General features: G+C 47.6%; 1 protein-coding gene across 2 annotated transcripts in view; it reads left to right on the top strand.

Moving 5' to 3' along the window:
- The window catches only part of LOC118365370 (cAMP-specific 3',5'-cyclic phosphodiesterase 4C-like), an 82,896-nt gene that overhangs the window by 53,810 nt on the left and 11,798 nt on the right, over positions 1–17,288 (top strand). The window contains exon 1 of one of the 2 annotated variants that reach the window (XM_052518820.1): positions 6,479–8,039. The exons of the other annotated variant lie outside the window; for it this stretch is intronic. Within the exon in view, the coding sequence (XP_052374780.1) occupies positions 7,776–8,039 (264 nt within the window). The 5' untranslated portion in view covers positions 6,479–7,775. Of the gene's footprint in view, positions 1–6,478; positions 8,040–17,288 lie in introns of those variants that run through there. 2 annotated transcript variants of the gene reach the window in all.

Raw genomic sequence — 17,288 nt, 5'->3', positions numbered from 1 at the left:
ACCACCACTACCACTACCCTATATCACCAAAACCACCACTACCCTACACTACCAATTTAACTACCCGTAACTACCACCACCACTACCCTACACCACCACTACCACTACCCTACACCACCACTACCACTACCCTATATCACCACTACCCTACACCACCACTACCACAACCCTACACCACCACTACCACTACCCTACACCACCACTACCACTACCACTACCCTATATCACCAAAACCACCACTACCCTACACTACCAATTGAACTACCCGTAACTACCACCACCACTACCCTACACCACCACTACCACTACCCTACACCACCACTACCACTACCCTACACCACCACTACCACTACCCTATATCACCACTACCCTACACCACCACTACCACTACCCTACACCACCAAAACCACCACTAGCCTACACTACCACTACCCTACATCACCAAAACCACCACTACCAATTTAACTACCCGTAACTACCACCACCACTACCCTACACCACCACCACCACTACCCTACACCACCACTACTACTACCCTACAATACTACTACCACTACCCTACACTACCACTAACCACTACACTAAACCACCACTACCCTACCCTACACCACCAATAACCTACACCACCACTACCACCAACATTACCACTACCCTACACTACCCTACACCACCACATCACCACCACTACCCTACACCACCACTATGACCTCCCACACCACCACTATCACTACTCTGCACCACCACTATCACTACTCTGGACCATCACTACCACTACCCTATACCACCTCTACCACTACCACTACAACTACCCTACACTACCACCACCACTACTCTACACCACCCTTACCCTTACCACTACCACTAACCTACACCACCACTACACCACCACTACCACTACCCTACACCACCACCATACCACCACTACCCTACACTACCCTACACCACCCTACACCACCACTACCACCACCACTACCACTACCCTACACCACCACTACCACTACCACTACCCTACACCACCACTACCACTACCCTACACCACTACTACCACTACCCTACATCACCACTACCACTACTCTACACCACCACGACCCTACACCACCACTACCACTACCCTACATCACCAAAACCACCACTACCCGTAACTACCAAATTAACTACCCGTAACTACCACCACCACTACCCTACACCACCACTACCACTACCCTACACCACCACTACCACGACCCTACAATACTACTACCACTACCCTACACTACCACTAACCACTGCCCTAAACCACCACTACCCTATACCACCAGTACCACTACCACTAACCTGCACCACCACTACCACAGCCACTACCACAACCACCACCCTACACTACCACGACGACGACCACTGCCCGACACCCCCACTACCCTACACCACCACTACCACCAACACTACTAGCACCAACACTACCACGACCCTACACTACCACTACCACCAACACTACTACCACCAACACTACCACTACCCTACATTATCCTACACCACCACTACCACATCACTACCACTACCCTACACCACCACTATGACCTCCCACACCACCACTATCACTAAATCAAATCAAATCACATTTATTTAATAGCCCTTCGTACATCAGCTGATATCTCAAAGTGCTGTACAGAAACCCAGCCTAAAACCCCAAACAGCAAGCAATGCAGGTGTAGAAGCACGGTGGCTAGGAAAAACTCCCTAGAAAGGCCAAAACCGAGGAAGAAACCAAGAGAGGAACCAGGTTATGTGGGGTGGCCAGTCCTCTTCTGGCTGTGCCGGGTGGAGATTATAACAGAACATGGCCAAGATGTTCAAATGTTCATAAATGACCAGCATGGTCGAATAATAATAAGGCAGAACAGTTGAAACTGGAGCAGCAGCACGGCCAGGTGGACTGGGGACAGCAAGGAGTCATCACGTCAGGTAGTCCTGGGGCATGGTCCTAGGGCTCAGGTCCTCCGAGAGAGAGAAAGAGAGAAAGAGAGAAGGAGAGAATTAGAGAAGGCACACTTAGATTCACACAGGACACCGAATAGGACAGGAGAAGTAATCCAGATATAACAAACTGACCCTAGCCCCCCGACACATAAACTACTGCACCACCACTATCACTACTCTGGACCATCACTACCACTACCCTACACCACCTCTACCACTACCACTACAACTACCCTACACTACCACCACCACGACCCTACACCACCACTACCACGACCCTATACTACCACCACAACTACTACTACCCTACCACGACCACCCCCATTGCCACTGAAATACACTACCACTACCATTAACACTACCCTACACCACCACTATGTCTACCCACACTGCCACGACCACTACCCTACACCACCACTACCCTACACTACCACTACCCTACACCACCACTACAACTACCACCACCACTACCACTACCCTAAACCACCACGACCACGACCACTACCACTACCCTACACCACCACAACCACTACCCAACACTACCACCACCACGATCACTACCCTACACAACCACTACCACTACCACTAACCTACACCAACACTACAACTACCCTACACCACCACTATGTCTACCCACACCACCACCACCACTACCCTACACCACCACATCCATTACTCTACACATCCACTACCACCACTGCAACCACTACCATACACTACCCTATACTACCACTACCCTACACCACCACTACTACCAACACTGCGTCTACCCTACACCACAACTATCACTACCCTACACCACCACCACCACCACCACCACTACCCTACATCACCACAACCCTACACTACCAATACCAATACCACTACCCGTAACTACCACCACCACGACCACTACCCTACATTACCACAACCCTACACTACCACCACCACCACGACCACCGCCCGACACTACCAACACCACGACCACTACCCTACACCACCACGACCACCGCCCGACACTACCACCACCACGACCACCGCCCGACACTACCACCACCACGACCACTACCCTACACCACCACGACCACCGCCCGACACTACCACCACCACGACCACTACCCTACACCACCACGACCACCGCCCGACACTACCACCACCACGACCACTACCCTACACCACCACGACCACCGCCCGACACTACCACCACCACGACCACTACCCTACACCACCACGACCACCGCCCGACACTACCACCACCACGACCACCGCCCGACACTACCACCACCACGACCACTACCCTACACCACCACGACCACCGCCCGACACTACCACCACCACGACCACTACCCTACACCACCACGACCACCGCCCGACACTACCACCACCACGACCACTACCCTACACCACCACGACCACTACCATACACTACCCTACATCACCACTACCCTACACTACTACCACCACGACCACTACCCTACACCACCACGACCACCGCCCGACACTACCACCACCACGACCACTACCCTACACCACCACGACCACCGCCCGACACTACCACCACCACGACCACTACCCTACACCACCACGACCACTACCATACACTACCCTACATCACCACTACCCTACACTACTACCACCACGACCACTACCATACACTACCCTACATCACCACTACCCTACACTACCACCACCACGACCACTACCCTACACTACCCTACACCCCCACTACCCTAAACCACCACTACCACTACCCTACATCATCACTACCACTACCCTACAATACCACTACCCTACAATACCGCTACCCTACACCACCACTACCACTAGCCTAAACTACCACTATCCTACACCAGCACAACCACTATCAATAGCCTGCACTACCACCGCCACTACCACAAGCACTACCCTACACTACCATTACCACGACCACTGCCCGACACTACCACAACCACGACCACTACCCTACACCACCACTAACCTACACCACGACTACCACCAACACTACCACTACCCTACACTACCCTACACCACCACTACCCTACACTACCCTACATCACCACAACCCTACACTACCACCACCACGACCACCGCCCGACACTACCACCACCACGACCACTACCTTACACTACCCTACATCACCACTACCCTACACTACCACCACCATGACCACCGCCCGACACTACCACCACCACGACCACTACCCTACACTACCCTACACCCCCACTACCCTAAACCACCACTACCACTACCCTACATCAGCACTACCACTACCATACACTTCCACTACCCTACAATACCACTACCACTACCCTACACCACCACTACCACTAGCCTAAACTACCATTATCCTACACCAGCACTACCACTATCAATAGCCTGCGCTACCACCGCCACTACCACAAGCACTACCCTACACTACCATTACCACGACCACTACCCTACACCACCACTAACCTACACCACGACTACCACCATCATTACCACTACCCTACACCACCACTACCACTACCCTACACCAACACTACCACTATCCTACACCACCACTACCACCAACACTACCACTACCCTACACTACCCTACACCACCACTACCACCATCATTACCACTACCCTACACCACCACTACCACTACCCTACACCAACACTACCACTATCCTACACCACCACTACCACCAACACTAGCACTACCCTACACCACCACTACCACTACCCTACACCAACACTACCACTATACTACACCACCACTACCACCACTACTCAACATCACCACCACCACTACTACCCTACACTACCAATACTACTACCCTACACTACCACCACCACCACCACTACCCTACACTACCAATACCACTACCCTACACCACAAATACCACTAACTTACACCACCACCACCACCACTACTCAACATCACCACCACCACCACTACCCTACACCACCACGACCACTACCATACACTACCACTACCCTACACCACCACTATCAATACCCTACACCACCTCTACCACTACCACTACAACTACCCTAAACTACCACCAACACGACCACTACCCTACACTATCCTACACCACCACTACCCTACACCACCACCACCACTACCCTACACCACCACTACCACCATCACTACCACTACCCTACACCACCACTATGTCAACCCACGCCGCTACTGTCATTACCCTACCACCACCACGACCACTACCCACCACCACCATTACCGCTACCCTACACTACCAATACTACTACCCGTAACTACCCCTACCTCTACCACTACATTACAACACCACCATTACCACTTTTTTACACTACCACTACCAACACCAGCACCATCACCACCACTCCCACTACTTTACACTACTATACACTGCACCTGGCCTTTTCATCTGTCCATGCCCCTCTCCTATACCCTCTACCACTACCACTACAACTACCCTACCCTACACTACCACTACCCTACACACACCACAACCCTACACTACACCTGGCCTTTTCATCTGTCCATGCCCCTCTCCTATACCCTCTACCACTACCACTACAACTACACTACCCTACACTACCACTACCCTACACACACCACTGTGGACTGTGGACTGGCCAAGCTAATGTAGGTGGTTCGGTCAGCCACACTCTCGTGATGAGTAACCTTGTCTGACATATGACGACTTGGGTTAGCTCCCCAGGATAATTTCTAGCTTTTAGCTCAGTGGGCTATCACAGTCTTGTGGCTCGCAGGAGCTGTTAGTCCCAGTGATGTTTGGGATTTGTGTATTGTCCTTTTGAGGCCGAAGGGAATGTATGTGTGCATGTACACAGAATGTCTAAAAGATTTGTCAGATGCTCTATATTTACAAAGGTATGGGTGATATGTGTGTATACTGTATACTGCTGTTTACAGTCTGTGTTTGTAGCAGATGTGTATTTGTGCACATGAATGCATGAGCTGCAGCGAGATGTTCCACTTAAAATGTAGGATGGAGAGACAGAGAGAGAAGGAGAAGGGGAGGGTGAGGGTCTGTGGGTGGGAAGGGAGGCCACAGAGCACAGGGGAAGAGAGAGGAGGGGGAACGGGTCCTGATGCTGATGTCTCTGCTGTAACCTTGGTTGCTATCGAACAACAGGGTCTGCCCTTCCCTTTTACTCATTGGCTCACCACTCTGACCACAAGGCTTGTGGTCTGGGCAGCGACCAATGAAAAAGAGGCAAGGTTCCTTCAACAGTGTTGTCTAAAAGAGACAGTGTGTTATTCTTGTTTTTTTTGTCACCCTGAGGGGAATGTAGCATGTTGCAACTGTTTCAGAATGCAGAAGACAGCAGTTTGTGTGTGTGTGTGCTCCTGGCTGACAGAGAAGCAGAGAGAATGCTGTGGCCTTCAAGAGCAGACAGGCGACATAAAGACACACACACAAAACCACACCAACATGAACACACATATATGAACACCCTCCCTCGTACTCTCTCTCTTACACGCTCTCTCTCTCACAGACACACTTTTCCGACAGGCGTACATGCTGTCTGCAGCACATGCGCATTCAGGCTGCCCGCGCACACACACGAACACACACACAAGTGCACGCTGTCTGGCTGATTAGCTTGCAAGGGCTGTCTACAGCATCCAGGGAGACGGCGCTACAGGAGGCAGCAGGGCTTTGCTACGGCGGAGGAAGGGAAGAGGAAGGAAAAATAAGGGGAGCCTGAAGCTCTTGGATTAGTTTCAACCTCAGACATAATTTAACCAGCCCAGGGAGACACGATGGAGTGACTGGGATACTGCGGGGGAAGCTACTGGGAGGAGGACTGTGGACTGTGTGTGTTGGGATCATCGCTTAGGCACATACGGGGCAGATGCAGCAGGAGGACGACTGGGCCCGGCCCCTGGATCCGGTGCACTGTGGGGGAGGGGCACTTTGCAGAGTAGACGCAACGCAGGGAGACGAGGAGAGAGCCTGTTTTTCCCCACACCGAGCGCTCCGATGTGATTCTGTAGCCTGACCGACCGTCTGCTAGCTACATCACAGGCCTGGCTCCCTATTTCTCTATCTCTGTCTCTCCTTCCTTCTCTTCTCTCTCCATTGCCGTTCGTCTCCTGCTCCCTCTCTGTCACTCTCTGTCCTCTTCCTCTGTCCCATCGCTCAATACTACGGTCATCTTTCCCACCCTATCGTCACCGTCTTTCCATCCCTCCATCCTTCTAAGCTCCTCTGTCCTATTTTATCTCCATCTGTCTGTCTCTCTGATCTTCTCCAACATCTTGGCTTTTCTCTCTTCCCTCTCCTCCTCCATTGCCTCTGTTTGCCCTTCAGACGGTCCCCTCTCACTCTCCATCTTCTCCCATTCTATCCCCCCCTCTCACTCTCCATCTTCTCCCATCCTATCCCCCCTCTCACTCTCCATCTTCTCCCATCCTATCCCCCCCTCTCCCCACTCTGCTGTTTGATTTGGGTCAGTTCTGCTCACCAGCTGGGATGAGATGTAGTCTCTGGAGCTTGGGGATCCAGGGGGCTCCTGGCCTGCCGTTTGCGGGGCACCCTCATCTGTGGACCGTCCTCACACTGGGGCCCATATCTGGACGCACTGGGTGGGTGGCCTGCTTCCAGGAAAACTGCATGTAGGGACGGACTGTGAGCACCAGTGGACCCTGTCCCTCTCCCCCTCCTCCCCCCTTGGCGGGGGGAAGCTGTCGCTCTGGAGTGTCCCGGCCTGGCCGGCTGCGGCCTACACGCTGCCCACACGCTGACAACGAATCCCTCCTCATGCTGCTGGGACACCTGCAGCGCCCCCACCCCCAGCCCACTCCACTACCGGTCCTCCTGTCTGGGGAAGCGCCCCTCGCCCCCCGTCACCCTAAGCATGGGTGTGGTAGAGGCCATTGATCCCGCCTCGCCGTCCCCTTGCCCCTCGCCCGTGCCAGGCGGCTACCGGCTGCCCCGCTCTTCCACCAGCTACAGCCAGCTGCAGGGGAGGGGAGGAGGGCCAGACCTGGAGCTGGACCTAGGTGCGACTGCCGGAGGGGTTCTGGAAGGGTCTGGGACGGCAGCAGAGCTCAGAACACCTCTGGTAGACCTGTTCTGTGAGACCTGCTCGAGACCATGGCTCATTGGATGGTGGGACCAGGTAGGGCTGGGAGGGGAAGGGAACCGGGCCAGACAGACAGGCGGCCATCTTGGATATCTGTTTTGATTAACTATTTTTCCACCCTTGCTGTTCTGTGCATTATATAGGCTGTTATCTGTCAATTCTACTTCGTAGGTGCGATTTTGTTAAGCCATTGAAGTTTCATGTTGAAAAGAGAACCATGTCAGTTGTGTGCGTTTTAGTTGTGTGGATTGCAGGGACCAGTTGGGCTTCGAGAGGAGATAACCTAAAGATGTCTTAAAGCAGCCTATGTCCTTGTAGATGACAGGCATAACAGGGTGTATGTTGAGTGACTGTGTGTTTATATTGTCCCTCATCAACTCTGTTTTCATATTCTATGCATTATTTATGCATGTGGGCACTGAAGGGGAAAAGGCATTGAGTTTTCAGAGTTTATTAACCCTGAACTCCCCCTGTAATGTGTCGTCATGCTGCCTGTGGTGCTGGGGGCACTAAACCTCAGCTGCAGTACACTTCAACCTGAAGATAGAAACTCAAAACTGTTCACCCTGGGGACTCATTTCCTATAGTAGTAGTCACACATCAATGCAGGTACAATAAAAGGTGCACAAGGTATGAAATGCTGCAGGTAGCCTACTTTATCACAAGATGTCCATCTCCATCCTCGACACACACACACACACACACACACACACACACACACACACACACACACACACACACACACACACACACACACACACACACACACACACACACACACACACACACACACACACACACACACACACACACACACACACACACACACACACACAGGTTCAGTGTTAGTCTTAGTGTCAGTGAAGGATATCTTAGCTAAATGCTGTGTGTGTTTATCTCATTGTTTTCCTGTGATCTTAGTCAATGTTAGAATAGTTTTGCATTTTTCTTTGAGAGGCTGAGACATGATAGGACTTACTGACATATTGTTAATGTTGCAGTGTATAGTTGATGGCCGATGTCTCTATCAAACGATCTACTGACCCTGTTATTTTGACCGAGCTCTCTTGTCCATGGCAGTGACTGTGTCCTCTTGAACCATTGTCTTTACTGAGATACATACAACAACATCTTACCCAGCTAGCACATAACGTTCTCAGAACCGTATGTTTCTTAGAGCTTGGTGAGAGCGTGGTTGTCTTATGGTTGTTTTGCACACAACCTACCCACAACTTTGTGGGAATGTTGCAGAACAGTTGCTTGGCTTTAGAACATTCTCAGCACAAAAATGACCTAAAAGTTCAAACATGGTTAGATTTAATAAAAATGTTGGTAATGTTGTAGAAACGTTCTCCAACTGGTTTAACATGGGGAATATTCTCAAATCGTTCAGAGAACGTTAAGAAACAACATGGGAATGTATGTACTTCAGCATCACGTTTCCTACAGGTTTCCTCATGGTTCTATTTAAAATCATATTCTCAGAACGGTTTGAGAATGTTAAGAAACAACGTTCTTCTGTGGGAAGTAGAGTACTTCAGCATAACGTTTTCTACAGGTTTCCTCATGGTTCAATTTAAAATCATATTCTCAGAATGGTTTGAGAATGTTAAGAAACAACGTTCTTCTGTGGGAATTACAGTACTTCACCATAACGTTTTCTACAGGTTTCCTCATGGTTCAACTTAAAATCATGTTCTCAGAACATTAAGAACACTTTCCATAAAAAACGCAAGAAAACATTAGTAATGTTCAAAGAATGTTCTGCAAATGTTATTTAAAAATACATACATTCTGTTCAAAGCATCAACAAAAATATCTCTATCCTCTCTCTTGTTAAGTGTGTTCAGGTGTGTTGGCCACACCAGATCCTAATGAGTGCTTGTTTCCTTTGAAATGGGGTCTATTTGAATCGACTGAAATAGACCATCCTGGTGGCGCAGTGGACTTATTCAATGGATAGAGAACATACACTTACATGACCAAGAGTATGTGGACACTTCCTCGTCGAACATCTCATTCCAAAATAATTGGCATTAATATGGAGTTGGTCCCCTCTTTGCTGCTATAACAGCCTGGGAAGGCTTTCCACTAGATGTTGAAACATTGCTGTGAGGACCTGCTTCCATTCAGCCACAAGAGCATTAGTGAGGTCGGGCAGGCCTGGCTCATAGTCGGCGTTCCAATTCATCTCAAAGGTGTTTGTTTGGGTTGAAGTCAGGGCTCTGTGCAGGCCAGTCAAGTTCTTCCACACCGATCTCGACAAACAATTTCTGTATGGACCTCGCTTTGTGCATTGGGGCATTGTCATGCTGAAACAGGAAAGGGCCTTCCCCCAACTATTGCCACAAAGTTGGAAGCACAGATTTGTCTAGGATGTCATTGTATGCTGTAGCGTTAAGATTTCCCTTCACTAGACATAAGAGACCTAGCCCCAACCATGAAAAACAGCCCCAGACCATTATTCCTCCTTCACCAGACTTTACAGTTGGCACTATGCATTTGGGCAGGTAATGTTCTCCTGGCATTCGCCAAAACCAGATTCATCCATCGGAGTGCCAGATGGTGAAGAGTGGTCCATCACTCCAGAGAACGCGTTTCCACTGCTCCAGAGTCCAATGATATTTACGTGCTTCAGCACTTGGCAGTCCCCTTCTGTGAGCTTGTGTTGCCTACCATTTTGCGGCTGAGCTGTTCTTGCTCCTAGACTTTTCCACTTCACAATAACAGCACTTATAGTTGACCAGGGCAGCTCTGGTGTCACGTTGAAAGTCACTGAGCTCTTCAGCAAGGCCATTCTACTGTCAATGTTTGTATATGGAGATTGCATGGCTGTGTGCTCGATTTTATATATCTGTCAGTAACAGATGTGGCTGAAATAGCTGAATTCACCCATTTGAAGGGGTGTCCACATACTTTTGCATACATAGTGTAAGATCATAGGTTAGAATTTCACTGACACCGTGCCACAATAAAAAAGAAATGTGTTTGCAATTTTGAACTGTTTCTAAACATGCAATATGACAACTCTTGTTTTGATACAAGATAGAGTCCAACAACAGCCTTACCATTACCATTAGCAAAAGAAAATGTAAAAATGCATACACAGTACTTTGATAAACAAAGTGAAATTGAATGGTTGGTTGGTTGTGAGAGCTGATTCACCATGATATCATCAAAGAGCATTACTGTAAACTGCTATTGTAATGTGAAAAACAGGAAGTGCAGGAAGAGCCTGCCTGTTACAATGCATGTCACATTTCCCTGGGTGTCCATATGTTAGTCAGTTATCAGAGGGTTGATGATGCCCCTTTGCGTCTCTCACACCTTCACCCCGTCATCTTGTGTTCCATCAGTCAGGGGGCCCCATGAGGAAGCACAGTAGTGTGGTGCGGCGTCTGTCTGTGTGTCCTGGCACTGGGGTTGTGTTGGTTGGCAGATTATGACTCAATATAGTAAAGAGATGGAGACTACAGCATAACTGTATCACAGGGTTTGACTGGCTAACTAGTCTACAGTACCTACCTGGTGCATTATCACGACTATCTATTTATCTATCTGTTGTAGTGGCTTTTGACGGAGGGAAAGGGACCTGACTGTTCTAACCGTGTCGAACTGTCACTAATACATGGTTGGACTGGAATAAGGGATGAGAGAGTAATTAAAAATAGAAGTAGGAGGGTATGAGTGAAAGGGGGAAGGTTGAGAGAGTGGAAGGGAAGGTAGTGAAATAGGTGAGTAAGAGAGCAGAAAATGGAGAGGAAAGGGGAGTAGAGCAGAGAAGAGGAGTAAGAGAAATAAGGAGATGGAGAGAGAAGCAGAGAAGAGTGGAGGGAAGAAGAGAGGAGAACACAGGGGAGGGGAGAGGAGAACAAGGGAGAGGAGAGTAGAGCAGATGAGATGAGAGGAGAGGAATGGAGAGGAGCGAATTGACCTTGAGAAAGGTCAGAGACACCTGCCTACTCTCTGAGATTGTCACCCAAGCAGCAGCCGCCTCCCTCCCTCGCTCCCATCATACTGCAGGACTGACTGTGAGGAGGCAGTTGCTAGGGCAACCTCTATGGTTGCCATGGAGATTATTATGTGTGAAGGATCAGTCAGTGGGACACAGACTGAGGGGACTTGTCCGAATCGCACTGCGCCTGCTTGCACGTGACTGCCTCTGTTAGTAACCAAACACATTCCACTACCAGTCTTCAAGATCCGCTCATGTTTGTTTGAGATATCGCGACAGGAAGTCTATGCCACATTACATGTTCTGTTTAGCCATATGGAACATATGTGTCCTATTCATGTGTCGTGTCTTTTTCTCACCTGCATTGTGTCACTGTGTGACATCATCACCAAAAGACACAGAACGTGATGTATAAAAACAGCAGCTCTTCCACCATTGCTCCAGCATGCTGTTGCTTTGTCAGGCGCCTGCAGTGGTTGTCTGTTGACAAGGTCACACTGTACTGTATGAATGTAAACCCATGTGTTCTTTAGGAATTCTATTTCACTATTTTACAGTAGATGTGTGATACGTCAGTATCAAACACAATTCATATTTTGCTACATTGTTGACATTTTTGATTGAAGTTTGAGCCGATGTACTGTACATTATTAGTATTTGTTTAGTGGTATGACCTGTATCGTGAATGTGGTATAGTGGTTCATATTAATATTAATAATAATCATTTGTTCTATTTCACACATACTCAAGTACGTATTACAGTTTTTGTCAGTCACATAAGTGCAATTTTTACAAGTATGTGGTACATTTTCAACAGTCTAAGCACAAAAATCTAAACTCTAAGTACATTTTCAATTGGCTGAGTAGTACAACAAACAAATTCACAGTCACTTATTCACTGCACCAAATCACTCCTTCAAATTGGAAGCGTATTCAATCTGAGTATCTGCTTTTCAAAATGCAATATTCACTGTACTTTTGATATGATTTGCTAACAATACAATTACTATTATTTTTATTCAGCACTTCAAAAAGAAAGTATCTTAGTTAGTTAAAAATTGTAGTTAAAATGACTTAATGGTGAGCCTGATGTATTGATGACTAAACTAAATCTTCTCATGATATTTCACAGAAAACAGATTTTGCATTTTTTTTTTATTTATTTTATTTCACCTTTATTTAACCAGGTAGGCTAGTTGAGAACAAGTTCTCATTTGCAACTGCGACCTGGCCAAGATAAAGCATAGCAGTGTGAACAGACAACACAGAGTTACACATGGAGTAAACAATTAGCAAGTCAATAACACAGTAGAAAAAATGGGCAGTCTATATACAATGTGTGCAAAAGGCATGAGGAGGTAGGCGAATAATACAATTTTGCAGATTAACACTGGAGTGATAAATGATCAGATGGGCATGTACAGGTAGAGATATTGGTGTGCAAAAGAGCAGAAAAGTAAATAAATAAAAACAGTATAAAAACAGTATGGGAATGAGGTAGGTGAAAAAGGGTGAGCTATTTACCTATAGACTATGTACAGCTGCAGCGATCGGTTAGCTGCTCGGATAGCTGATGTTTGAAGTTGGAGAGGGAGATAAAAGTCTCCAACTTCAGCGATTTTTGCAATTCGTTCCAGTCACAGGCAGCAGAGTACTGGAACGAAAGGCGGCCAAATGAGGTGTTGGCTTTAGGGATGATCAGTGAGATACACCTGCTGGAGCGCGTGCTACGGATGGGTGTTGCCATCGTGACCAGTGAACTGAGATAAGGCGGAGCTTTACCTAGCATGGACTTGTAGATGACCTGGAGCCAGTGGGTCTGGCGACGAATATGTAGTGAGGGCCAGCCGACTAGAGCATACAAGTCGCAGTGGTGGGTGGTATAAGGTGCTTTAGTGACAAAACGGATGGCACTGTGATAGACTGCATCCAGTTTGCTGAGTAGATTGTTGGAAGCCATTTTGTAGATGACATCGCCGAAGTCGAGGATCGGTAGGATAGTCAGTTTTACTAGGGTAAGCTTGGCAGCGTGAGTGAAGGAGGCTTTGTTGCGGAATAGAAAGCCGACTCTGGATTTGATTTTTGATTGGAGATGTTTGATGTGAGTCTGGAAGGAGAGTTTGCAGTCTAGCCAGACACCTAGGTACTTATAGATGTCCACATATTCAAGGTTGGAACCATCCAGGGTGGTGATGCTAGTCGGGCATGCGGGTGCAGGCAGCGATCGGTTGAAAAGCATGCATTTGGTTTTACTCGCGTTTAAGAGCAGTTGGAGGCCACGGAAGGAGTGCTGTATGGCATTGAAGCTCGTTTGGAGGTTGGATAGCACAGTGTCCAATGACGGGCCGAAAGTATATAGAATGGTGTCGTCTGCGTAGAGGTGGATCAGGGAATCGCCCGCAGCAAGAGCAACATCATTGATATATACAGAGAAAAGAGTCGGCCCGAGAATTGAACCCTGTGGCACCCCCATAGAGACTGCCAGAGGACCGGACAGCATGCCCTCTGATTTGACACACTGAACTCTGTCTGCAAAGTAATTGGTGAACCAGGCAAGGCAGTCATCCGAAAAACCGAGGCTGTTGAGTCTGCCGATAAGAATTTGGTGATTGACAGAGTCGAAAGCCTTGGCGAGGTCGATGAAGACGGCTGCACAGTACTGTCTTTTATCGATGGCGGTTATGATATCATTTAGTACCTTGAGTGTGGCTGAGGTGCACCCGCATGAGTGACTCAAGGGTGAAAGATGTGTTCAACTCCAATGAATGCCCAATGAAAGGTTCTGAACATAATATAGGGGGCATTACAAGTGTTATCAGGTTAGAGTTTTGAAAATAAACGACTTATACCTGAAACAATGTGCCACAGTGATTGAAAAAAAAACTTGAATGCGTATTTGTGAATTGGAAATGTGTGTTTTGTATATCCCAACTCCCCCTGAGACACCCAGGGAGCAATTAGGGTTAAGTGCCTTGCTCAAGGGTACAACGATAAAAAAATCATCTTGTCGGCTCGGGATACGAACTAGATACTTTCCGGTTACTGTCCCAATGCTCTAACCACAGATAGAGCCAGATGTTTCACCAGATGTATAAATCTGAAGCCTCTGGTTGGAATTTCCACTCCCCACCAATAAGTTTTGTAGCCCGAACAGAGTGCACTAAGTTTTGTAGACCGAACAGAGTGCACAAAGTTTTGTAGACCAAACAGAGTGCACAAAGTTTTGTAGACCGAACAGAGTGCTCTAAGTTTTGTAGACCAGAGTGCACTAAGTTTTGTAGACCGAACAGAGTGCACAAAGTTTTGTAGACCAAACAGAGTGCACAAAGTTTTGTAGACCAAACAGAGTGCTCTAAGTTTTGTAGACCAAACAGAGTGCACAAAGTTTTGTAGACCGAACAGAGTGCACTAAGTTTTGTAGACCAAACAGAGTGCACAAAGTTTTGTAGACCAAACAGAGTGCACAAAGTTTTGTAGACCGAACAGAGTGCACTAAGTTTTGTAGACCAAACAGAGTGCACTAAGTTTTGTAGACCGAACAGAGTGCACAAAGTTTTGTAGACCGAACAGAGTGCACTAAGTTTTGTAGACCGAACAGAGTGCACTAAGTTTTGTAGACCGAACAGAGTGCACAAAGTTTTGTAGACCGAACAGAGTGCACAAAGTTTTGTAGCCCGAACAGAGTGCACAAAGTTTTGTAGACCGAACAGAGTGCACACAGTTTTGTAGCCCGAACAGAGTGCACTAAGTTTTGTAGACCGAACAGAGTACACAAAGTTTTGTAGCCCGAACAGAGTGCACTAAGTTTTGTAGACCGAACAGAGTGCACAAAGTTTTGTAGCCCGAACAGAGTGCACTAAGTTTTGTAGACTGAACAGAGTGCACAAAGTTTTGTAGACTGAACAGAGTGCACAAAGTTTTGTAGACCAAACAGAGTGCTCTAAGTTTTGTAGACCGAACAGAGTGCACAAAGTTTTGTAGACCAAACAGAGTGCTCTAAGTTTTGTAGACCGAACAGAGTGCACAAAGTTTTGTAGACCAAACAGAGTGCACAAAGTTTTGTAGACCGAACAGAGTGCACTAAGTTTTGTAGACCAAACAGAGTGCACAAAGTTTTGTAGACCGAACAGAGTGCACTAAGTTTTGTAGACCGAACAGAGTGCACAAAGTTTTGTAGACCAAACAGAGTGCTCTAAGTTTTGTAGACCGAACAGAGTGCACAAAGTTTTGTAGACCGAACAGAGTGCACTAAGTTTTGTAGACCGAACAGAGTGCACTAAGTTTTGTAGACCGAACAGAGTGCACAAAGTTTTGTAGCCCGAACAGAGTGCACTAAGTTTTGTAGACCGAACAGAGTGCACAAAGTTTTGTAGCTCGAACAGAGTGCACTAAGTTTTGTAGACTGAACAGAGTGCACAAAGTTTTGTAGACTGAACAGAGTGCACAAAGTTTTGTAGACCAAACAGAGTGCTCTAAGTTTTGTAGACCGAACAGAGTGCACAAAGTTTTGTAGACCAAACAGAGTGCTCTAAGTTTTGTAGACCGAACAGAGTGCACAAAGTTTTGTAGACCAAACAGAGTGCACAAAGTTTTGTAGACCGAACAGAGTGCACTAAGTTTTGTAGACCAAACAGAGTGCACAAAGTTTTGTAGACCGAACAGAGTGCACTAAGTTTTGTAGACCGAACAGAGTGCACAAAGTTTTGTAGACCAAACAGAGTGCTCTAAGTTTTGTAGACCGAACAGAGTGCACAAAGTTTTGTAGACCAAACAGAGTGCTCTAAGTTTTGTAGACCAAACAGAGTGCACTAAGTTTTGTAGACCAAACAGAGTGCACTAAGTTTTGTAGACCGAACAGAGTGCACAAAGTTTTGTAGACCAAACAGAGTACACAAAGTTTTGTAGACCAAACAGTGCTCTAAGTTTTGTAGCCCGAACAGAGTGCACTAAGTTTTGTAGACCGAACAGAGTGCACTAAGTTTTGTAGACTGAACAGAGTGCACTAAGTTTTGTAGACCGAACAGAGTGCATGAAGTTTTGTAGACCGAACAGAGTGCACAAAGTTTTGTAGCCCGAACAGAGTGCACAAAGTTTTGTAGACCGAACAGAGTGCACAAAGTTTTGTAGCCCGAACAGAGTGCACTAAGTTTTGTAGACCGAACAGAGTGCACAAAGTTTTGTAGCCCGAACAGAGTGCACTAAGTTTTGTAGACCGAACAGAGTGCACAAAGTTTTGTAGCCCGAACAGAGTGCTTTAAGTTTTGTAGACCGAACAGAGTGCTCTAAGTTTTGTAGACCGAACAGAGTGCACAAAGTTTTGTAGCCCGAAC

Source organism: Oncorhynchus keta, chromosome 5 (assembly GCF_023373465.1).
Source record: "Oncorhynchus keta strain PuntledgeMale-10-30-2019 chromosome 5, Oket_V2, whole genome shotgun sequence".
Taxonomy (NCBI): Eukaryota; Metazoa; Chordata; class Actinopteri; order Salmoniformes; family Salmonidae; genus Oncorhynchus; species Oncorhynchus keta.
The sequence above is the reverse complement of the archived record's forward strand: the minus strand, read 5'-3'. Positions and strand labels throughout refer to the sequence as shown.